The sequence below is a fragment of the Macrobrachium nipponense genome, chromosome 15 (assembly GCF_015104395.2).
Source record: "Macrobrachium nipponense isolate FS-2020 chromosome 15, ASM1510439v2, whole genome shotgun sequence".
In the NCBI taxonomy this organism is placed as follows: Eukaryota; Metazoa; Arthropoda; class Malacostraca; order Decapoda; family Palaemonidae; genus Macrobrachium; species Macrobrachium nipponense.
Genome location: NC_087208.1, coordinates 72,498,923 through 72,523,850, shown reverse-complemented (window position 1 = coordinate 72,523,850; position 24,928 = coordinate 72,498,923). Strand labels below are relative to the sequence as shown.

Genomic DNA, 24,928 nt, shown 5'->3' with positions numbered 1-24,928 from the left:
GTCGCTAAACACGAAGATTATGTGCATGGTATATTTTGAGATACTTGGATAAGAATACTCAAATTAAGTTTTCTGTAAAAGAAAACGGTTGTGCCGGCTTTGTCTATTCGTCTGCACTTATTTCTGTCCGCCCTCAGGTCTTAAAAACTACTGAAGAATCGGGCGAAGAAAAAAAAATACATATGCCGCACCCTAGGCCAGGGAACCTTTAAGGTTGGCCAATTTAAGAAAAAAAAATCAGTGGAAAGAATAAGATTTGCAAATGCACGTGGTGTAATTTTTTTTTTTTTTTAAATGGTCCCTACTTTTCAGGAGTAGTTGAAAAAGACTATCTACAACCCCTTGTGGGGCCTGTTTTACAAGACAGTCATAAACTTTACCAAGTTATACAAGTTTTTTTTTGATAGTTTTATTTTATTTTGTAAATTATAATTACAGCTCATACAATATCAAAACAGATAAGAACAAAAATCAGTAGTAAATTCGAAATGTATTTGTTGTAAAATATTGTCGTAAATTTACCGAGATAGAAGGTCCAGTAGCTTTATTGACATATTTTTCTTATATTTCTTGCCATTTTTTTTAGGCAAAATTACAATTATGCCTGACATACTACCATTAAAGATACAAACTAAAACCAGCAGCCTCTGGGTATATTTATGAACAAATGAATAAAAAGACGTCATGGAAGGAAGAGAAGCACATCATGCCCCTTGAAGTCTAGATGACAACTAACTCATAAGCCGCCAACTTTGTTGCTCTGAGCCAGTCTCAAAGTTACCATTAGAGATTTTTTGGGCCATAGAAGTAATGGAAACTCTTTCCCGCCCGAGCGTAACATTGACGCTCACCATGAGTGAATCCGTTCACCCCTTAAAACCTGTTATTCCTACTCATGTGAGGGTATCCATCCAGTTCAGGGCTAGAGGACTGCTAATTGGTATGTTGATCATCTACCCTCCAATCATCACGTACCAAATTGCATCCCACTATCCTTAGTAGCTTTTATTTTATTTAAGGTTCAAGTTAGCCATAATTGTGCTTCTGGCAACAATGTAGGACAGGCCACAGGTCGGTCATACAGCATTATACAAAGACCACCGAAAGATAGATCTATTTTTGGTGGCCTTGCTTAAACGTTGCAGAGGCTATACAGAAAACTCAATTGTGCCGAAGAAACTTCGGCGCATTTGTTATTTATTTATTTCTTTTCTTTCAATTGCAGTCAAACTTACTTCATCATTTACTAGTTGTGTGTCAGGAAAGGATACATTAGTTGTATTTATGTTTTTCCATATGTAATTTACTATGATCCATCCCTTTCTCTTTTTTTACACCAAGTAAATATATATGTATGTTATATATATATATATATATATATATATATGTGTGTGTGTGTGTGTGTGTGTGTGTGTGTGTGTATGTGTATGTATTTATACCTAGTGTAAATATACATCACAGGAAGAAAATAAAACACTTGGTATAAATCCTGACTGGTTTCACCTATAGCTTTTTAAGACATCTTCAATAGCTCTAAGAAAACTTTAGGCAAAGCCGGTCCTGATTTACAGTTTTTTTTCTTTTGTGCATCTGCTCATCTGCTTGCGTACACCTATATATACGTACTTACATACATATACATACATACGTACGCATACACACACTTCCCTGTTACCTGTTAACATGCGAACGTGTCCCAATGTAAAAAAAAAAAATGTAGGTAACATGTTCCTATGTTTTTGAACTTGCTTAAAAAATTTTCCAGGCAGAAGGGTAGTTCTTAAACCTTCATGAGTTCCCATTGACGTTGGTGTGGTAGGTGGCCATTGGAAAGCGATCGCTGTAAGTTAAGTAATTGTATTATTGGGTAAAACGACCATTTTTTTCCCCCTACGAGTAAAGACGGTTTCTAAAGTGCTATTACTTTGATGATAAAAATAGTTTCAGCAAGTTCTTCGTTTGAATGGATGCGTTTGTACTTGTAAAGACTTATTTGCTTTTTACTTCTCAAAATTCGCGTCTTTTGAAGTAAGAAAAGAGAACTTATTTGAAAACGTTAGCTAAGGAGATATTGACCATTAGTTCAGCGTGTATGATGTAATGCAATAATTAGGGCTGTACATTTGAGAGAATAGATTTGATTTGCAATGAATCGTGTCAAGGGAACTCGTTGTTTGCGAGATACAGGTTTCCAAGCGGACGTATTGAAAAGACCAGCGTATCAGTGTTCACTGTCGGCGTTGGCAGCGGTTGCCACAAAACAGGAACATTGGTTCGTATTACTAATTGAACTGTAACTCCAGATTCTGTCGCTCTTTCTGTCTTTCTTTGCTCTTTCAGTTTGCTTATGATAGTCAAGACTTGTCTTTGTCTCGTTTCGTCGATAGTTGTTGGTTTTCTCTCTCTCTCTCTCTCTCTCTCTCTCTCTCTCTCTCTCTCTCTCTCCTTCAAGATCGGATCTATCCTAGTTAGAGACCTCCAGCTAAGTTCGGGTGTCGTTATTTAGGACTGTTATTCCTTTGGGGTCATTATCCTTGTAATATTTACAGCCTTTTGTAAATATATCTGGTTAAAACCCTTGGGTCACTATTTAAGAAAGATCCGAAAGATAAACGTAAAAGCATATAACAAAGAGGAGTGGTCATTTGTAAGCAGTGGTAAAATTTGTGGATATATATATGTATATATATATATATATATATATATATATATATATATATATATATATATATATATATATCTATATATATAAATGCCGACATTTTTTTCTTTTTTCAGTATTATTAGATATATCTGCCAACTGTCTTTCGGCCAAGTTTTTATTACACGAGCTATGTTATATAACCCTTGATATTTCTTTATATATATATATATATATATATATATATATATATAGATAGAGAGAGAGGAGAGATAGAGAGAGAGAGAGAGAGAGAGAGAGAGAGCTCGATTGATGTCCAATTTTATTCAGCAGCTGCAGTACTACTGTATTCTTACTCGCATATTCATAAACAGAACATTTTGAGTGACGGGAGGGGCCTTTATCTTAAAAACTGGTGGTAATGGACATAGCAGAGAATCACAGCTGGTTTGTACTTATCGCGGGTAATTGTAGCCTCCTCCGTCCCTAGGCAGTTTTTTATCGCAGCTTCCACCTGAGAGGAAGGTTCAGAAGTCAAGAGGTGGTGATAACCCTTTGGCATGCTACCTATCAAAGTGATAATGAATTCAAGATCGTGCATGGTTATTTCAGGGTGACCTATCATGGAACCAAATGCCCCCCCAGACTCATAGGGTCAATCGTTTTCTATTGAAACGTTGAAAATTAGTGTAGCCAGTTGGGGCCGTCGGTGTGAGCGGGGAAAAAAAAAAAAAAAAAAACTAAAGACAGTAGAATAAAATAAGAATTTAATTGACCCAGGAGTTCGTTTTGCTAACCAACTTAATGAGTTCTGTCTTACTGCCCAGTTCTCTATCTCTCTTTAGTGATATATTTGATGATGATTTTTTTTTTTACCGAAAATAACTTAACCATGAATGGAAATATTAATGAAAAAGTGGAGTTATTCAGTTTCGGAAACGTGATGGTTTACAGATAACGTGGTCTAGTTTTTAGCATTTTGAAATTTATATCTTCATTATTATCATAAGTAGATACTGATAAAGGGTTGGATACAATCCTAGAAATTCTCTCTCTCTCTCTCTCTCTCTCTCTCTCTCTCTCTCTCTCTCTCTCTCTCTCTCTCTCTCATAAAAGAAATTAAGCAGGAAAAGGAGAGAAGTTTGGCAAAACTTCGAAGGAAGTAATGTTTTGACCTTAAACGGTGGTAGGTTATGAGTGTATATGAGAATTTCTGTTCCTTGTGTGGCCTTTTCCTAGATGTCGTGGCCACTCTTCAAAATTCCGGGGTGATGATACTACAGGTTTATCTTGCCTGATATCTTTCAAGACAGTGGGAAGGTGTGGACAACCAAGACTAAACCTTGAGATGGCGGACATAAGAACTTTTTAAGTAGCTACTAATATTAGTTTTAGAAGCTGTTGCTAGCTTGGTATCTTGTACTGGCAAAGAGCATAGATAATAGTTCGTGGGTATTTTTGTTTTCAGTTTTAACGTAAAGATGAATTACACTCATGAACTGAAAAACTTGACACATCAACCGAGAACAATCGTATGAAATCCTTTGACGAATTGTATCATTTGTAGTAGGACATTGAGGGTGAACACGCTTGCATGTGCGTGCATTTCTAGTATTTCTTCTGTTCTGTAATCTATGTAGCTAGAGATTGATCGCGTTATGCTGTTGATAATTGTAATTATGTTTAATCTGTTTAACGTCTATCTCGGGAATAAAAATGTTATTTGAAATATAATGTGCATATGGCCACGAGGAAGTGGCGCATTTTAAATAAATCGACGTACAGTGGAGCCACGAGTTTGAACAAAAGATTACAGGCAACATAGTTTTACAAACAACATCTAAGAATTAAATCTATATAACCATTTCAATGCATACGAAGGTACTCACATTTGGATTAAATCTTCAGGCGAGGATAGATGTTTAGGGTTAATTCGGGTGATTGAAGAAAACGAGCGAAAGAACGGGTATTACTTAGGATTACTGACATTCTTTAGTGTCTCTCTTAAAGTCCTTTGAACATCTTTTATAGAATCAAGTGTCAAGAGTATATAGACCTGGGCTTGAATTAATACCGCAGTCTTTGTTTGTTGCATTAATGCAGACTAAAGGAAGTTTCCGGACACTGCATTTTTATATCATCTTTAATATGGGATCAATCAGTCCTGTGTGATTATTCACTTTGGCACTGTGCCCAATAATGTCATGATTCTCTTAGCTAGTTCTGGCTGAATATACAGGTTTATCGAGTCTTGCTTGTCTGGCCCAAATGAAGTTCATCAATGTTCCTACGTGGTATTTTATTAGGAATGTTGCCATAAGCATTTTTTGAAAGGATCATATGAAAAGATGACACTTGAGCCAGATGAGAATGGAATTGGAATTAAATGTCAGACTAAATCCATTATAACAAAGCGCCCCCCCTAAATATAATGTTCTTATTGTGCACCTAAGTTAAAAATCTCCTTTAATTTGCGTTAATACAACTAACAGAGGAAAAGAACATTAATGTATGCCCAGACCTGCACTCTTATCTTCGTTCTGAGGAGATATAAGAAAGAAACCAAAGACTCTCAGAAATACAAAGACTCAGAAATCCTAGGTAATGTCTTTTGCAACGCCTTGATTTATCCAAATACCTACCATGTTCATAAGCAGCTGTTCCTCACTATGAAATTTTTAATCCTAATGTAATGACCTCTATATGCCATGAAAACGTTGTGAAAGAGAGTCGTCTTTGTAATAGACGTGTAAAACAGAGCCGTCTTTGCAATGTTTGTTGCTTGAAAATTCCACTGAGCAATGTCGAAAGAAATTGCACTCTGTTATTCCACATCTTTAGCGACCACATACTATACTTGATATAAGCTTCTTGGGCTCTGTGGGTGACTTGCGTTCTCTTGAAAGACTTTCCCGAGATCTTAAGATACATCAACTTATTATTTAATATTATCCCAGGATTGTTTATATTCCTTTGAAAATTGAGTTACAGTAGTTTTACCAATATGCATCTTTGTCGTATTCGCGTGGTCTTGAGCTTTCTTAACATTTATGAGACTAAATTTCTCTTGCTTCCCCGTTTACTCGACAGGTTATAGCTCGCTCTCTCTCTCTCTCTCTCTCTCTCTCTCTCTCTCTCTCTCTCTCTCTCTCTCTCTCTCTCTCTCTCTCTCTCTCTCTCTCTCTCTCAGATATAGTGTATCAGTGATTAATTCATTAAGAAGCATACTGTATACAATATTTATCTTTAGATAGCACTTTTTAACCATTTCTTCTGAGCATTTAGATCCAAAGACTATACGGTTCTTGCAATTCAGGCAGGGTTCCTTCGTGATTTGATTCATGTAGATCTAAATTTCAGAATTTCTCCAATTCGCGCTGGATACAAGTATCGCTTTTGTCGATGTGTCATCGTGGGTGGCTTTCCTCTGTCTAAAATACTGTCGCTTGTATTGTCTGCCGGTTGTGGCTCAAGAACTTTGTATATACTTGTATATTGTTCTTGGTCGCTGAACTATAAGGGCAGTATATTCAAGGAGTCAGAATTGATTATAAGTTACCCCGATACATTTTCTAGGAATTGGTAACAGGTTTCAGCGAAATAATTTTTTTTTTCATGTTCATAATAAGGGGGAGTGACCTTTCCTAAACGTCGCCCACCTACTTGTTATTTACTCATTTCTGTTTAGCATGACTGCTTGGTCTTGAAATATTTAGAAACACTTTCATTTTTATGGTGTAGAGTAGCCTTTTTTTCCTTTTTTTTCCACTTGTTTTCGCTTGTTTAAAATACGCTGGTAAGCCAATGTTTGATCTACAGCAGACATCACTTGAGGCACACCTATAGCATCATCTGCCACTCATTGCCTTGCCTCTTAAGACTTCTCTGTTTGGGCATTTAATGACGATTTTTAGTTCTCTGTAACTGTATCATGAGACTATACAAAATGCAGGTCCTAACTGAATTACCACAGTCCTAAATGTATGAAAAGACAAAGAAGCCTAACTTAACCATGATGCCTCGAACACCCAAAGAAAGAACACCAAAATGCTGATTTGTCGCGCATTTTATTCTCGTCTAAAAAATGACCCTGGCTTTCTTGGAATTTCACTCGCTCGGGGATTTCCAATAATTGCACAAATAATTTTGCTAATAACTTTGCAACTTTACACGTCAAATATTGTACAAGTACGCGGTCATCCCACCAAAGAGGACCTGTAATTGTTTAAATAACCTTTTGGGTGCTGTCAGAAGAAATGTAACGCATGCATATCTTATATTTCACCCACTGAGGCGAGACGACGGAAAACTATCGTAGGCCTTGTAGTTTGCAAAGCGCTCTCTCTCTCTCTCTCTCTCTCTCTCACTCTCTCTCGCTCTCTCTCTCTCGTCTCCTCTCTCCTTTTTTTTTTTTTTTTTTTTTTACGCAATAAAAGAAGTTACATCATTCATGAGTGTCAGCTCTATTTTGCTATATATTATGACATCTCTTATGTCTCACTTGGTTCATGGATGTCGTGAAGTAAGTAGAGGAGCATCTTTTAACATCCGAGATCCATTGTATCACCAGTGAAATTCGACGATGTGAGAAAAATGAGCTACTATTGCATATATTCAGGATTGTGTAATAATTAGTCTTGCTCTTATTTATAATGTTATTTAATACGTATGTGCATACACTGATACGAAGCAAGCTTTCACAAGGTCTAGATGCAAACAAAATGAAAAGTGTTGGCTACTCTGTCAATTTTGGGCTATGAAAGAAATGTGCCGCCATTATGGCCTTCCTGTCTTTGTGAGCTCAGCGAATATTGAACTGAATGGTCCTTCCTTAATTTATCACAAGGTAAAGCAAGTGAACTTTACAACTTTTATCAAGATAAAATAATCGAATACGGAGAGTTGGGTGCCTACGTGATCGACCGAATGTTTGCGCGCACCAGATTCAATGCATTTTGGGTCGCCATTTTTGCTCCGTGGCGTTGTCAAGATAAAGTTGATAAGAAATCCAAGTAAATCATCGGTATAAAAGTTACTTGTATTAAAAATATGTACTTAGGTCGCTGGACGATGGCCTTCCGATTGTTGAAGTTGAGCAATGTTGGGTTTGTTCGGTTCTGGGTTGGTGACCATCCGTTAGTATCGGATGCTATTGGCCTTGAATTATCTGTGGTTGGAAGTTCGTAGGCCTTTTAGAGTATAGTATCCTAGGCATTGGCTCTCTCTCTCTCTCTCTCTCTCTCTCTCTCTCTCTCTCTCTCTCTCTCTCTCTCATAGTAGTTTCTTGTATTTCTGACATGTAGATGACAATTTTTACTTGAAATTAAAATGAATTTAAATTTGCCTTAAAGGCACGTAAGACTTTCGGGATATCACATTTGTTTTTCACTGAATTATATGGAACAGAAAAATCCTGAAAATAGCTCATGGAGAAAGGAAACCGAATAGACTTTTTTTAAATCACTAGTTAGGAACCAATTGTAAAAAAAAAAAAAAAAAATTTTTTTATTTTTTGCATAGATGGCGTATGATTAGGGATAAGACTGCCTTTGGTCAGTGCACTGCTATTTATTATTTGTCTCTATCTCCTAAATCATGTTCGATATTCACAAATACTTAATAACGTTTTGCGTAACTTTACATTTTAGTCCTTGTATTTCTTAATATAACCGTCATTTGAGTTTATTCACTTCATACGGTTGAAGTCATTTTATGTGAAAAGGAATTCAACAGCTTTATTTGTGTGTGAATAACACAAGGACAATAGAGACACTTCAGCAGTTTTACAAACGTTTGCCCCTATTCATTTTTTTACCTTCACGAGTCTAAGAAGAGCTTTTCCTTGTCATGTCGCGTTCATGTTTCTCTATAGTGTTGCTTAAGAAAAAAGTAAGGGAGAACAGTATCGTAAGCTGTTGGTTTCTGTTTCAGTGCCAAGGTGCCATCAGCGCAGAACCAGCAGTTTAAAGCCGGTTTAATCGAGATCTTCCTAATATTAGGGTCCTGGTACTCCCATGATCCAAAGAGACGGGATCCTGGGTACTCCTTGCCAATGAACTTCAGGGTAGAAGGTTCAGAGTGCCCTTGTGTCTTGAGGTCTGTTTTTGAATTCACAGAATTTATTTCTCAGGGGCAGAATTCCTATTTGCTTAGTGCCTCATTGTGACCCCTTGCCGATCGCGCCAGCACCATTTCCAAACTAGAGCAGCCTTACTGTGTGTATATAGTAGGCGTCTTTTATTATTATTATTATAATTATTATTATTAGCTTCGCTGATATGTTTATCAAGATAACTTGAAAAGTATTTGATGCCCAAAAATAAGTGAAAACGTATATTAATATTACTAAAAATAAATTGTTCGTGTTCAGGTTATTTTTTTCAAACTTCTTATTTTAGTGCATTAATAGACATCAAATTCCAGTTATAATATATATATATATATATATAATTATAATATATTAATTAATATATATATATATATATATATATATATATATGTAAATATATATATTATATAGTATATCATATATATATACATACATACACACAATGTTGCCTATCTCTCTCTCTCTCTCTCTCTCTCTCTCTCTCTCTCTCTCCAGCTATCAGGATACTAATCAAGATTTAGCAAAAAACAATGCCAGGGATTTGGTTATTAAACAAATGGGAAAACATAAACGTAAAGGATGTTTGACGTCATGTGTTGTTTCCAGAAAGTCTATCTGTAATGACGTCCTCCAGCATCCTTAGAGGAAGCGTAGACCAGTAGCATTGTAAACGTGGTCGTGAAAGGATGTCACCTGATATAGCAGGAGAAACGATCCTTTGCGTTATTTGATAGTTATTGGGTTTTAAAGCGAGTGTGTGTTTCTGTGAAAAGATATTCTACTCTACAACTGGTGTACCCAAGGAATCTTAGTTGTATGGTGGCTACTATTAGTTTGCGTTAGTGAAGCAACAGCGCCAGATGTATAGTTCACTCTTAGTTTGCTAGTGAAGAAACAGCACCAGAGACTGTATTGTGCACTATTAGTTTGCTAGTAACAGCACCTGAAATGGAAATGCTTATCCGCCATCTTCCGGAGCCAGGGACAAAGGCATTTGAGTGAGAATGATAATAATATCCTTCATCAAATAAGCGATTTGCGCAGTTTATATCCTAGTCCACGAAATGAAGAAAATTCGTGTTATTACATAACATGTAGCTGATGAAATGTGGTATGAATATATCGAAAGAAATCATATAGAAGTTCTTTTAAAATTAGAAAATCTATATTATGAAAGTTGTATGGTATTTCTGTGGATGTGTCAATGGAGTACCGTTGCCAAGAAAAGGTCTTTTTCGGGGGCTTAGATGTTCTTCAGTTGATAACAGCAGCTACTTTCAATGTAATCCGCCAATAATGGTAGGGTGATTTGTATGGGGTAATGAAATCCAGTATGCATTGCTAGTCGTATAAGCTTGTTTGCATATGCATGTGATAAGGAGAGGAAAACTGTGCATATAAAACTGTAACCTCGCCCACCACCACTAAGTTTTGCATATAAAGCTCTGTAAATGTAGAATAATAGAATAAACTACGAAAGTACTTGTTCCAAGTCCCGGTTTTCACTCGCCTTCTTATGATATGCTCAAGCACGCAGACTTTCGTGCTACATTGAATACTAAGCCTGTGTATGTTTCTCATTGTTGTAGGATTAGGTAATTACATTTGCTTGCGTAGAATTTATTCACGTAAAATAGTGAAATGTATATCTGTATTTCGTGACCGGCAACTTATTGTATTGTATTGCATCCCATTAACATTTTTGCGTATTTGCAGTCATTATTGAATAGTTTAAAACTCTCTCTCTCTCTCTCTCTCTCTCTCTCTCTTGTTATTCGCCGTCGCAACCAGATAGCTTTTGAAGTTGGTACGGGTGTGTATATGTATGTATATGTATATATATAGAATTGCGTCAAAGCATTTAGAGAAGGATTTCGTGGGGGTAGGTTTAACAATTAGTGTAAGTTGATCGTTCATCTGACGCAGCATTATCTCAAGAAGTCGTTATCGGCATCACGTTCTAATCATTCAAGAGAGATAACTTCGATCAGGGAATGTTTATAAACCGCGTCCTCAGCTCCGAGCGTCAGTTCGTCTCAGACCTTTAGTGCAGAAGCTTAAAAGAGCAGTCGAAGAATCAACTATCGAAACGGTAGCTGGAATTTAGAGCTTAAAATCGGAAAATGTTTATCGGACTGGTGTGAAGTAAATTCACGTGAACGAAAACATAGACTTTATTGGTTGTAGGTAAAGAGAATTATATCAAGCAAGATGGTGACTGCAATTGCTGGTAGGAGTCCACTTCATCCGCGAAGGTCTTCACATACCGACGAAGAACTGGAAAAACAAAGTGTCCTTTCGCTTATTAAAGCTGTCCTCAGTATTCAAGGAATCTCAACTCTTAACATCAATATGAGGGCTTTAGTGCACCTCCTCAAAGCTGTCCTAAAACCAGAAACGTGGCAGAACCTTTTACAGGTACTTTATATATTATAATACTTTGTGAATAATATGTGTATTTATAAATTTTGCGAGTTTATTCACAGTAAGAGAATACTTAGGCGTATATCATGTATGTATATCATTACAAATAAAATTTGGAAACCTTAGAAAAACCATATGCATACCATAAAAGCTGTTTCTTTAAGGGGTAGTGGAGATAAAACTTTAGCATAATTCAAATTGTTTAGATTAAAAAATACCAGCGCAGATACCTTTTCCTATCACTTTCATGATAGTCTTTATAATTTTAAAGTTGCATCCATGCATGTATCTACCGTTTTTTCATTCCCACTTATGATTACTCTTCCAAATTGTTGACTTGAAATGAAATCTTTGGTTAATATCTAGGTTTGCTCACTTGAAAGATATTTTAATGCAGTTGTGTTTCCATTCTTGCAAAATGTTTGATTTGACTTATTCTTTAATGGGATCTTCCACACACTATGGAGATTCTCTTGCATCATGTTCACTTGGTATTGGGTCAAAGATCACGACTTCATATTGCTAACACAGGCCTGATTCATTGGTTACTTTTCCTCATAAGATAAGATATTTTATAAATAGATGAGATTAATATTTCTCTTGAGGTAGATAATAGAAGAGGGCCTGTATCGCAGATATGATGTCGTGAAAAATTCAGCCAAACCTAACGACCTCTTTAGGTAGGATGTAGTGTAAATTCTCCTTGTTCTTGTGTAGTGACTTGTGTTGTTCTTTGATGTTCAGAATGCGCTGAACGAGTTCAACTTCCTGCACGAGGGTGAGGTGGTTGAGCGCGGCGTGGGCGCCCCTGCGGCCCCCGTTGAGGGCCAGGTCAGTATCGAGGAGGTTGAGGAGGAGGAGGAGGAGGAGGTGGAGGAACTGGCGACCGAGGCGGGTAGTCCCCACACTCGCTCGTCCTCCCCGCCTTCTTATCATGTCCACCTGCCAGACGACCAGGTACACCACCACCACAAGAGGTTCCCTTTTCCCTCCCTCCCTCCCCTAGTTAACAGAATATTGTACATTATACTGTAACCCCTATCATGTTTCACTGGCAGTTTTTATGCTTTTAACAAGTCTTGTGTATATTTACCAAACTTGAGCTGGCGCAGTCTCTCAGTGTGTGGCTATAAAAAATAAAAAAATCTTTACTACTCGGGTATAGTATGATGCTGATGTATAGCCATTCTTCATTCAAAAAACTAACTTTATATCTTTATTACACCTCACTCATCCCTGTAATCCTTTTAATGTTTCCACAATGAGTTATTTTCCAAGATAACCAATTTACCCTTGAACTTCTTCAGCCCTTGATTGACACTTAAACACGGTAGACATCTAATCCTTGGTTCTTCTGGCATGGTTTTGACATTCCTAGCTCTTTAAGTCTTACTTTAATTTTTGCTTAGCTGCTTTTGACTTGATCATCTTCATTCTTAATATGTAAATATTTTTTCTAATATTAAATAAATATCTATCAATGTATCTATGCTTATTCTAGCTTTTCTCATGTGATCTGGTCATTGCAACAATTTGAAAGCTCTTTGCATGTGTGTGTTCCTAATATACGTATGTTATATTAAAAACAGTATCTAGTGTTATCCTAATTCATATTCCAAAGTAGTCAATAAATGGACTGTCATGTCCTAAAATTATTTATTATTGTACACAAGTCTCACACACAGTTTTACTTTTAGGTTGGTGGACGAGATGTTGATGAGGTTCGGCCCCGCCGATTACCACTGTCACGGTTTGACCGCGACCGGGATTCAGCCTACGAGACTTATCGGAATTCTCAATATGGCTCCATGGGAATGGACCAGTTTCGCCTCATCTCGGTCCTGGGAAGAGGTCATTTTGGCAAGGTTATTCTGGGGCAGTACAAGAACACTGGTGAATATTTTGCCATCAAAGCTCTCAAAAAAGGTGACATCATCGCCAGAGATGAAGTTGAAAGTCTTCTTGCGGAGAAGCGCATCTTTGAGGTGGCCAACTCTGTTAGACATCCTTTCCTCGTCAATCTGTTCTCCTGCTTCCAAACAGAGGTAGTTGGAAAAAATAATTATGAACATGTTTGAATTTATTTTGTCTAGTCCAACATATTGATCTCTAGTTATGTCCTTTAGAACTTTGGTCAGATTTATGAAATACTATTAAATTAATTTAAAACTATATATATATATTAATTATGTCTTTTCTATATTCGACAGAGCCACGTATGCTTCGTAATGGAATATGCTGCAGGTGGTGACCTAATGATGCACATTCATGCAGATGTTTTTGATGAGCCAAGAGCGGTTTTTTATGCTGCTTGTGTGGTTCTAGGTTTGCAGTATCTCCATGACAACAAAATTATTTACAGAGATCTCAAATTAGACAACCTTCTTCTGGATACAGAGGGTTATGTAAAAATAGCTGATTTTGGGCTGTGCAAAGAGGGCATGGGGTATGGAGACAGAACTGGAACCTTTTGTGGAACACCCGAATTTTTGGCACCTGAAGTACTCACTGAAACATCCTACACCAGAGCAGTTGATTGGTGGGGCCTAGGGGTTCTCATATTTGAGATGCTTGTAGGAGAGGTAAGGCTCTGTTCTGCATTCGTACAGTATAAATTTGATCAAATCTTTCAAGCTGCATATCTTAGTCAAGCACACCTAATACATTTTATTTGTACGTATTCATTAAACATGTTTTATTTTTCTGTTTCAGTCTCCTTTCCCTGGAGATGATGAAGAGGAAGTTTTTGATAGCATCGTCAATGATGAAGTCAGATATCCCAGGTTTTTGTCCATTGAAGCAGTTGCTATTATGAGGAAACTGTTGAGAAAACATCCAGACAGAAGATTAGGAGCGAGTGAAAAAGATGCTGAAGATGTCAAGAAACAGCAGTTCTTCCGTAACGTTGGTTGGGATGACCTCCTACAGCGCAAAGTCAAACCACCATTTGTACCCACCGTGGTAAGTGTCAGGAATGTTTTTATAAAGCTTACATAAAATCACAAAATTGCAAAAATGTTATATTGATTTTTTTATAGTCACTTAATTCACACAGTATAAGAGAAGGAATAATGTTAAATTTATTCTTTATTTCAGACTTCTCCCGAGGATGTTAGTAACTTTGATGAAGAATTTACAACGGAAAAACCTGTTTTGACTCCTCCAAAGGATCCCCGTCACTTGAGTGACAATGATCAAACCCTCTTCAAAGACTTCAATTACATGGCAGATTGGTGCTGAGCAGGGCATGATGATGAGGTCAGGAAGGCAAAATCTCAATGGAGAGGGCTTCTTCTTCTGAAGGTCCTTTGACTGCCACCAGCCAGGCCATAAATGCACATCTCGAACAAAAGAGGGATCTGATGCCTGGAGCAGCTTCCTTTATATGGCAGCAGCAACATTGCCACTACCACCAGCATCTGCAGCTGGTAAGGTGTACATAGAAGAAGACCAGTATCTTTGCTCATTGTATGAGACAGCCTGGTTGCTTTAACAAAGCACGAGTACTATTCCGCTGTAGTGGAACTTGCTTTGGTATGGTACCATCAGATGTTATAGCTACACTTTCCTGTGGTAACGCAATCATTTGACACAGAGATGGAGTTGCAGGATACTTTGGCGGAACTGTTCTCCTCTTCCTTTGCCTGTCAAAGAAAGTCATCTTACCCTCCCAATGGTTGTACATAGGCCACTATCTTTAGAATGACTTGAAGACCTGTCGCTGTAACTAACCTTATTAGTTGTTGCCGACCCAACTCCTGGTACAGTTGAAACCGCCACGCCTCGCTTTTGGCCCAAAATTTACCCGAAGATGAAATGGACAGAGATCCTGGGCTGAGGAAGTGATGACGGGTGTAGTACCCAGCACTGTGATGAATCCTGTGTACACAATGGGAAAATCACCTTTTTCTAATCTTCATTTTTCATTTTGGACTTAAGATGACCTGTATGAGCTTTGGAATTAATGAATGCCCGTCCAAATTCTAAAATCCCTTATTGTGATAACCTGTGGCCTTTCCTGTTAATAACTTCGAAATGCAACTAGCATACACTTATATTTATTGAAAGATGTGATATATATCTATATATATTGTTACATTATACACATCGTTTACTTCATAAAGGTTCCCAGTTCCTCCTCTTGGAATACTCACACCAAACTCAACATGAAATTTGTTTTCTGAGGGAAACTACTGCAGCCCCTGTCAAGTTATGTCCCATGAAGTTGTGAGCACCGATTGTCTGAGGTAGCGGAACATTGAACTCCCCTATCCTCCTTATCTATAAGTCTCCTCCCTTACCCACACCTAACCATTCAGTACCATTACCAACCCCCAACTTTTTTCTTTACTAGAGCTAAGAAACTAAGGGCTCCCATTTCATTAAAGTGGTTCGAAGAAATGTGACTTCACCCATATAGAAGCACTTGTACGCTTTCTTTCCCCTTATCAAATGCTCAGATAACACTTGTCATAGTGCAGGTCAGTCATCGTATAGCCATGTGTACTTGTGCCTGTGTGTGGATGGTGGTCTCATTCATTGAATCCACTCATTTCTTTTTTTCATTTTTTATATTCAGACTCAGTGATGATTATTGACATTTGTAGGATGCCTAGTGTAAATTATGCAATTACTGATCCTGTAGATTTCTCATATTTTAAATAATGTATTTGTAATTCTATGAATGAAATGTTCGGTCTTGTATAAAGTTATTATAGTGGCTGTTAAAAACAAAAACAAAAAAAAAGCACTGATCTGGTAGCAGACACTTGATGGTGGACATTCATTGTTATTATTTTATTGTTATTAATGGTATACATTCGCTAAATATTTCGTTGCTGCCAAAATCCCGTTGCCATAACAACTGCATATGTGGAAATTAACTTTTCTTTCTACCTATTAAATGGAAAATTATTCAGACTTCATTGCGTTTGATCTGCTCGAATGATTTTACTAAGAATTTTCCGAATGAATCAGATTTGATTTTTAGTCTGATATTATTACTTTTGCTTTATTAGGATTGTGTATAATATTTAGGACTTGTGTTACATCACCAGTGCTTGTCTCTGTTTATAACTTATTTTTAGGTGTAGATAAATAACCGCACACTGGGCGGGTCAATATGAATTTTAAGTATTGTACAGATGGTTAAGAGAGAGTAGGGTTAACAGTCTGTTTGTAGCTATTATGTCTTAAATAAATTTATACATATATTTTATATGATTGACTTTTAAATTCATCCTGTTTATTCTGTTACATTGCTAACTTACTGGTATCAGGATTATTTAACTGATCAGTTATGCCCAAATTTGTCTGAATCTAATAAAATACAAAAATTCTGAAATTCTATTGCGAAGCAGACAACTCAAAAATACTACAATTGAAATCTAACTGAACTCAAAGTGCACCTTTTTGGCCCCCAAAAAATCTGGCTTTTGACCACATATTTTTTTTTTACTATATAGCATACTGATAAGATCTATCTTTCACAAGTAATTTTATCACACACAGCTTACAACTACTTTATTACTATTAAGTAGCAAGGTATAAAGAGGGAAAATGCATGCAGAAATAAACACACACACGGCAGGTTGAGGGAATACACAAATCTTATAATGTAAGGTACAACAGAAATGCAACATTATTGGGCCTTTACCATAGAAAACCAAGCGTCCAGAGCAGCACCCAAGGGGTGACAAACTACATATTATTGTCAGCATTTTGACCCAGTTAGAACTTTCCAAGTTCCAATGTTTTAATTGCAAGGCTTTGATCAGTCCAGAATTAACTTTAAATATAGCACTACATAGTGAAAAATAAAAAGTTGGGGAAGATCTGAATGAAAAGGATAAGAATTATGAAGTTTTATACAGCATGCACACTGACCAGAAATTTAACTGAAGTAAAGTTTTCATCCAACAATTTATAATGGAAGCCATAGTAGATAAATAAAAGAAGAAAGCATTCCCACAGGGAGGACTAGCCTCCAAAATCCTTGAAAGCCTTTCTTGGTAAACCAGTTTTTTATGCAACTGAAGAATTGATAAATTTCTCAAAAGAGACTTTGCAATGCAGAATGCAATCTAGAATTCTAATGTATTTCCAAAAATTCTTTTGGTGGGGTTTAACCTCATTCAGCGTAATTTGCATCATGCCCTAATTTTAGTTAAATCTATGTTAAAAGCTTCATCAACCATAAGGGCTAAACTAGCGAAACAGAACTGATGCAGAAAGAGTAACGTCAGTTATATTTGCACTAAGCTTCTGTTCAAGGTCAAATCACATTTGTGTATATAATATAAATGGTAGTGGCCCAAGAACACGAACCTCAGGGAACACTGGGTATTAAAATCCTGTAGTCATTGTAGTGCCAGTCAACAACTACTTTTTGGTGATCTATTACTTAAAAATCTAAAATGTAATACTCAGAAATGCTCCTAAAACTCCCATGTGTCTGATTTTGTAAACAGGGGCATCAAAAGTAACATGGTCAATGGGCAACACTATAATGGCAAGACCAATCAAACAAACGCCATGGCCACAAGAAAGGAATTGCTGTACAACACTGGACACACAAAGAAGTGAGTCACAAGCAACCCCACCTTTCCTAAAGCTAAACTAACACCGGTAGAGATAATTTATTAATTAAAACACATGTAATTCATGTTTTCCCAACTGATTTTTAACAACTTAATTAAAAAGGGAGTTAAAGAAATGGGGTGGAAAATGCAAGGCCCCTTCTATCTAAATTTTGAAAATAAACAATCTAGGAATTCCGTAATCGACATTCGTCAAGAATGATAAAGGGAAAAATACTACCCCATAAAGTTTTTTTCTTGAGCCAATTTACATAACATGTCCCCAATCTGTACCTCTGGGAGAAACAGAACTCTCATCGGCAGCGTTTGAAGTATGACTATCCATTTAAAATAAAAAGAAAAAGTGAGGGAGGAAGACAGGCTAACTATTTCTGAAAAGTTACCTGTTGCGGCTCCCCCCAAGAAAACTGAATATCCTCCTGCAACACGTCTGTTCAAGAAGCTCCCAAAATAGAAAACCCTTCGCAAGCGACGAAAGAAGCCAGCCATTGTTTTTTTGTCTTAGGGACAGGAAAATTTGCAATTGCTTTGAATCTATCGTCATTTACTCGAACTTCTTTTTTAGATATGACATGACCTAAATATGCAATCTGCTTCTATAAGAAGTCATACTTGGCTAACTTAATTTTCATACCAGCTAACCTAAGTCTCCTAAGAACTTCCCTAAGCACTTCTACTAGGTGTTTCCCTATTGCATCTGTGGTGGCCAATATATCGTCCATGTATACAAATATGGAGTTCCCTAATAACCCGTGTAAGACTGTATTTACTAACCTTGTAAAAGTCATAGGACTACCTGATAAACCAAAAGGCATCTGTGTAAACTCAAAATGTCCCTTGGGCAATGGGAGTGCAGTAAATTCCCAACTATCTTCACTAAGAGGAACCTGTATGAAGTCTATGAGGAGCATATATTTCTCCCCCAACATCAATAAAAAGATCCGGTATGCAAGCAAGCAGATAATGGACTGGAATCAACTTACGGAAATCTACACAGATTCAGATGGACCCATCTTTCTTAGGCACCATCAACAAGGGGAAATTATAAGGTGAGGAGCTGGGCTTATTAACGCCTTCCTCCTCCCATTTGTTTGCCTCTTGCTCTACCTGTTCCCTAATCTTGAATTGGATCCTATATGAGGGCACGAAGATGAGTTTGGTCCCCTCCTCAAGATTCACCTTGTGCTCTAACACCTTAGTCGGCCCTAACCTATCCCCTTTCAAGGCAACTATATCCCCAAATTCAGCCAGAACCTCACTTGAAACCTCTATATGCTCTTTGCAGTCTGCATTGGCTAAGTGATCCCTAAAAATTTTCCTCCGCATTTGAATTTCTGTTTATGACTACCCATGTGACACCAGTATTTGATCCTCTGCTTACCGACACCATACTAAAGCTTTTCGCTTTCCTCAATTACACATACCTCCTTGGGCATTGTCACCTCTCTCAACCTGACTTTCACCATAGTCATCGTACGTGGATTTAAAATAACGTCCTCTGATAAAACAGTTTTATATACATTATTCTCATAGCCACTATCCACAATACCCTCTTGTAACCAGTTATTCATCCCATACGCTACATCCACATGAATATTACCCATATTGATATAAGTATCCCCCAAATGGTCATCTATAACCTCCATGTTAGTATGAGTATCGCCATTATTATCATTATCACCATTATTGTCACCCATGTTAACCTCAGTATTACCCTTTATATCCTTATTCACCTCCGTTCCATGTACACCCACATATGGAATAAAAACACCGGGTATATGCATCCGACACCTGTATGGACTAATATCCTGTTTCTCCTACATGCAGGACGGCCCAACAAAAGTCTGTTGCCCAACGCAACCCCTTTTATGACCAAAAATGATTCCAATAACACCTAATCAACCAGTACGAACCACACCTTCATAAAACCCAAAATCTTTATGTGCTTGCACAGCACACACCGTCTCTGCTGAGGGTTTCCGAGGATATTGGGGAAACACAGACTGATATAGATCATAGTTTATTAAATTACCTGGAGACCCTGTATCTATACAATTGGGATCTCCACCTCACCCACTGTTCCTCATACTATCGGCCTTGGCACTGGGGCATCCCTCACGAGACCATAATGGTACGTGCAAATCCTCTGTACCCTTTGTGATGATCGGGTTTCCAAAATTTTTGCGGATCCCTAGGTCCCTTTGAGTGACCTGCTTGGGGCACTTTCATATTTGAACTTCCAGCATTCTGAGGTGTGGGTCTTGCATCCCTCCGTTTCTGAGACGGACAAGACCGCCAGAAATGATCTGAGCTTTTGCATGTTCCACAGTATTTTACTCTGCATTGCTTCTTGGTGTGCCCCTGTCTATTACAATTGAAACAACGCAACTGTTGCCTTGGATCCATAGATCCCCCCATTATATTCCATTGACACACAATCAGGGGGAAGGGAAACTTGCGTTGAATTCCTTGGAATGGTCCCATTGAAAAATGTGCTACCAACTGTGGGACATTTAGACATGTTCTTCTAGACCTTAGAATAGATCAATGCCTCGTCTTACGTAGGTATGATATTCTCATCTAAGCTATCCACAATGTAACAATCGGTGGAAATTATCAAAGGAGAGAATACCATTTACCCATGTAGATTTTTTCAATTTCTCTATCAATTCTCCCACTGCATCAAAAAGTTGAGAGCTATCTTCAGCCATTGTCCTCTGACCTTTCCTGATCTTGTAGAAGCCCCTCTGGTCTCTGACCATATCTCTGCATTCCTCCGTACCATAGTCTGTCTTAAAAAACGCCTGAAGCTCGGTACATGACCGGCATTTTGTATAATGAAAGCTATGGCAGCAATGTGCTAAGTCACCTTTATTGAAATCCAACAAGGCTTTAGCCTCTCTGAACGCCTCTGCATCATTTTTAATTCCCTTGGCATTTAAAAACCCAAATAAAAATCCACACTGGTTGAGAAAGAATGCCATCCACAATGCCTTGAAATGGGCGAATTCCCGATGCAATTGTTGTGACTTAATGAACCAAAGCCTTATCGTCATGGTCCCCTCCTGCCACCAACTAAAAAATAAAAAAAAAACGCGAACATAAATATTCCTGAAGTAAAAATTCCCAGTACTCTACAGGAAAAAAAATCATAGTAACAACACTCGCGGTCAAGGTTGTTCCACCAGCTGATCATTTAGTGGGTTAGGAGGCGATGGAAGAAGAATGAGAGAGAGAGAGGGACAAAAAAAGAGGTATGAGAGACATGCCTCGTTGCTCTGCGAGCGATTTTGCTGTTCTCACACAACTGTGTCACACTTAGACTGCAATTGCTAACTCAAGCAGTAATGACAGCTCCTATTCGCCTCTACTCTCACTGTACTAAACCACACCCCCCCAGCCGCCGCCCCCCCCCCCCCCCCCTCAAAAAAAAAGACGGAGCGCATCGGTAACGTACATTCTCTTAATATAATTAATTCCTGATAAAGTACATAAGGAAGAAAGACAACTTCTTAACCCCAACATCCCATGGACCTTCTTCAGTTGCAATACCCAGTAAAAAGCATATCACTGCATCACAGTTTCTCAAGAGCGAGAGAGAGGGGAACATAAATTTTAACACTCACCCATTTCCCCATCCCCTCACCCTCCTCTTTTCGTAGTATATCCTACTTTGTTATCCCTTCCTAATTTGCACACTCCCTCTTCATTGATAATTCTGTATGACACTGAAACCCTTCTATCCGTGTCCCGAGTTGCCGACTTTACTTTTTAAACCACTGAAACAACTTCGAAGATGAGTTCTTCATTACTTAATTATGTTTAATTTACGCCTAATTGTGCCTTAATTACTGCTAATTAAGGTAATTACACTGCCACCACTATTACAAGGCTCTTCTAAGCCTTGACTCTGAAACAAATGGTAACGTAAGCCCCTCTTCAAAAAAACAGACATCTATCACCTACTTTAGGAAAAATCACCAACCGGCAGCTCTGCTATCGTTATTTGTGTCACCAAAGGTAAAGCTAGAAACCAAACTCAGAAAATATCAAAATTATCTTTATTTCCCCCCAAAAATTAGCATGATAAAAGAAAAAAAGAAATGAATTGAAGAAAAAACCCAAGGCATGAACTGTACTCCCTTCAAGCAAATAATTCCCTAAAACAAATTCTCAACATAAATGCCACACACCATCTCCCAAATGAGACATTACTTCACATTAGTTATCTGTATTACAGTACTTTCTCCCCATTAACTAACATGTAAAAAATTCATTCTTTCATGACCGAAGTCATGAATAGTAATTGTCAAGAATTCCCATGCTCAATGGGGATATTGGAAGGGAAAGAAATTTCCTTCAAAATGTAAAAAAAAAAAAAATAATAATAATATACAGATAGCATAAAAAATGGAACACACAAAAGTCAAATAAAAGCATTCCTGTATACATGGGGAAAAATATGCACTGATGAAATAAAACCCAAATGCAGGAGCTCATCTCCCCGTCTTCACTATAACCAACTGTCACCAAGAATCGATGTCTTATCACTCCCAAAAAAGTATCTCTCACCTATACTGGACCTTCATGCTCCTTCTCCTGGCAGCCTCTATCACAAAAAATGTCACTGGCTTGTGTGGCCTATTTATATCTGATTAGCACGGGCCCTCACACCTGCACAAGCACTATTTCTCTCAAAGGTCCTTTGTTCGCACTCCCTTGTGCCATATGGACTGTGACCTGTCTACAGTCACCAAGCACGCGTATCCATATGCTGGGTCAACCTGCGCAAGTCTGTAAACGACTATTAATCACCTTCGTAGAGTGGCTAACATACATATATAATCAACACAATCACATGTGGAACAGATATAAATTTCTGACTTTACATCAGGATTGAACCCAGGTCTTTCGATTGAAAGACAAGACTGCTGCCAACCAAGCCACGTAAGTCATAAAAGAAGCTGGAACCTTTGTACCGCTGTATACTTTAAGGCTATAGCTGGGCAGGCAGCGTGTTTTCCCTGGCTTCCCGACTCAGCAGTGACCCAACTGACAGCATTTCATTCTGAGTGCCAACCATGCCTACCCATAATTTTATATGGAGCAATATTATCATGGTTAAACACTTCAAACAGAAACTGAGGACATTTTTTTACTTTTCTAGAACTAACTTTTGTTCTTAACATGAATGTTGAAAATGGGCAACCAGGTAGAAAAACTGCAAAAGAATTTATAAGAAGTGTAACAGCTGGTGCCAGAAAAGATACTGCAACGAATTTCGTCTCATTACCTAAATTAAGACAGTTAATACACTGGGGGGATTTTACCCTCCAAATGGGGACTGAGACATAAAACTGCCTTTACCCAAAAAACCAAGATTACAGTCTTAGGTCCCATTTCCAAACAGCTCTAAAATTCAGTAATAAAATATTTTTAATATATAACAAGTAATTCCATCAAAATCCAAATATTTAAAACACACAGGACTGAATGCTTGTCACTTAACAATTTTAAACAATGACAATAAAATGACATCACCATTCATAAAGGCAAGGGTCGAAGAGCTTGTAATCTCAGCCCAAAAATCAATGCTTATAAAGCTGCAAGACCTCAGCATTCTGACATGAATGGCAAGTAGTCTTAAGGGCAGAAAAGCCAAAACAATACCTTTTCTGGTTTTAGCAAACAGCAAAATTTCATATGGACTGGCACTGCATAGCCTTTTTACCTTCAGCTCCTGATTTTCTACCCTACATCCCTACATACCATGTATACATCAACTTTCCTACCTTGAAAGATCTGTAAGAACTGTAAAACCAAAAGAACCAAAAGAAACAAGAAAGCACAGGTCAATATATCAAAGCACTTATTTGGATATTGTTCCTACAAGGATACAAACCTTTTCTTTTATATAGAGTATCTCCTGGTCGATGAGATTGGTTGAAGCATGAAAACAATGTTCCAAATTTGGCATTGTACCTTGTGGGGGTTATTGGTAACCACTCATGCACACAGTATACATAGCATCAGTTTTTCCTCAGCTGGTACTGCATGAAGACATCTTACTCACGTTCTCATCATGGTTGTTGCTGAAGCTTGGTCTTTGAATTATTTTGTGTTTGAATGGTTTATGTTTGGGATTTTTTGTCTAAGCTTGTGTTGGGTATGATGGTACCTAAGTATTCTTATCCTAGTAAAGATGATCAGCAAAGATTTACATGTCTTCCTGGGAATGACAGGGCACGTGTATGTTACACGTCTTTCTGGTTGGGTTAATCTAGGTTATCTTTGGTGGCTTCTGAGCGTAATACACCATCAATATCATATCACCTCATTTATATATGCCTAACCAAGCCTTTACCCCTCCACCTTTTGTAGTCTATCCCACGCTCTCAAGATGGGTTAGAGAGAGCTCTGAAGGATCAAGCAGTGGTTTTTACATATTCAGAGGCAGGGAAATCCCCTTTCCTGTCTTGGTTCCTGCTTCTCCAGCCAATGTGCCCATAGTCCCCAAAACTAACATCAGGAAAAAGGAGCTCTTGAAGGGCAAGTGGCCCAGGCCAAGCTTTCTAATTTGGGAATAGGAAGAAATGAAAGAGATCATCCCTCCATGAGAAGGCTAAGAAGTTTTTCGCAGCTCTCTCCTTTCTTAAGTGAAATAGCAATGCCAGTAACTTTACGTGCAGGCTAGTAACTTTGCTCTTCTTTGTTACGTAAGATGGAGATCCTAGTACCTATTCACTGGGGCTAGTAATCTTATGAGAAAGGGATGATGAGATGAGCCATCTCGAGACAGATCGCAATGATGTGGGTCTGCCCATGAGGTCACTCTCTCTTCCCAAGAGAAGGGAGCCAATCTTGATTCAACCCATGCTTACTCATCTTTAGAAGACTTCAGCTGCAGTGAGTCTCCTGGTCATCGAGGGGGATGGTCATACTCCTGTGAGAGGCACTTACCCACTGTACTCAGTTGGGTCAGTGGCTGCACAGCCCAATATCACACTAGCCTGCTCACAGGCTTTATTACTACTCACTTAGTAATAAGTACAGCATGTCAAATCACAAGAGACCATACAGCCAATAGTGAAGTCAAACGTGAATAACCAAATTGTAGCTTAAGTTCTACACTATGACACCCAGATTACTGTATTC

The 24,928-nt window shown here is 37.9% G+C and overlaps 1 protein-coding gene across 13 annotated transcripts in view; it reads left to right on the top strand.

Annotated features, from left to right (window-relative positions):
* The window catches only part of LOC135195049 (serine/threonine-protein kinase N-like), a 665,525-nt gene extending 649,133 nt beyond the window's left edge, over positions 1-16,392 (top strand). For 10 of the 13 annotated variants that reach the window (XM_064221389.1, XM_064221391.1, XM_064221388.1 and 7 more), the window contains 5 exons: positions 11,919-12,131; positions 12,872-13,219; positions 13,385-13,756; positions 13,887-14,135; positions 14,271-16,392. In XM_064221389.1, coding sequence (XP_064077459.1) covers positions 11,919-12,131; positions 12,872-13,219; positions 13,385-13,756; positions 13,887-14,135; positions 14,271-14,414 — 1,326 coding nt within the window. In that variant the 3' untranslated portion in view covers positions 14,415-16,392. Of the gene's footprint in view, positions 1-11,918; positions 12,132-12,871; positions 13,220-13,384; positions 13,757-13,886; positions 14,136-14,270 lie in introns of those variants that run through there. The other 3 variants (XM_064221385.1, XM_064221386.1, XM_064221387.1) reach the window with 3 other exon arrangements.
* Positions 16,393-24,928: the final 8,536 nt, after the last annotated feature.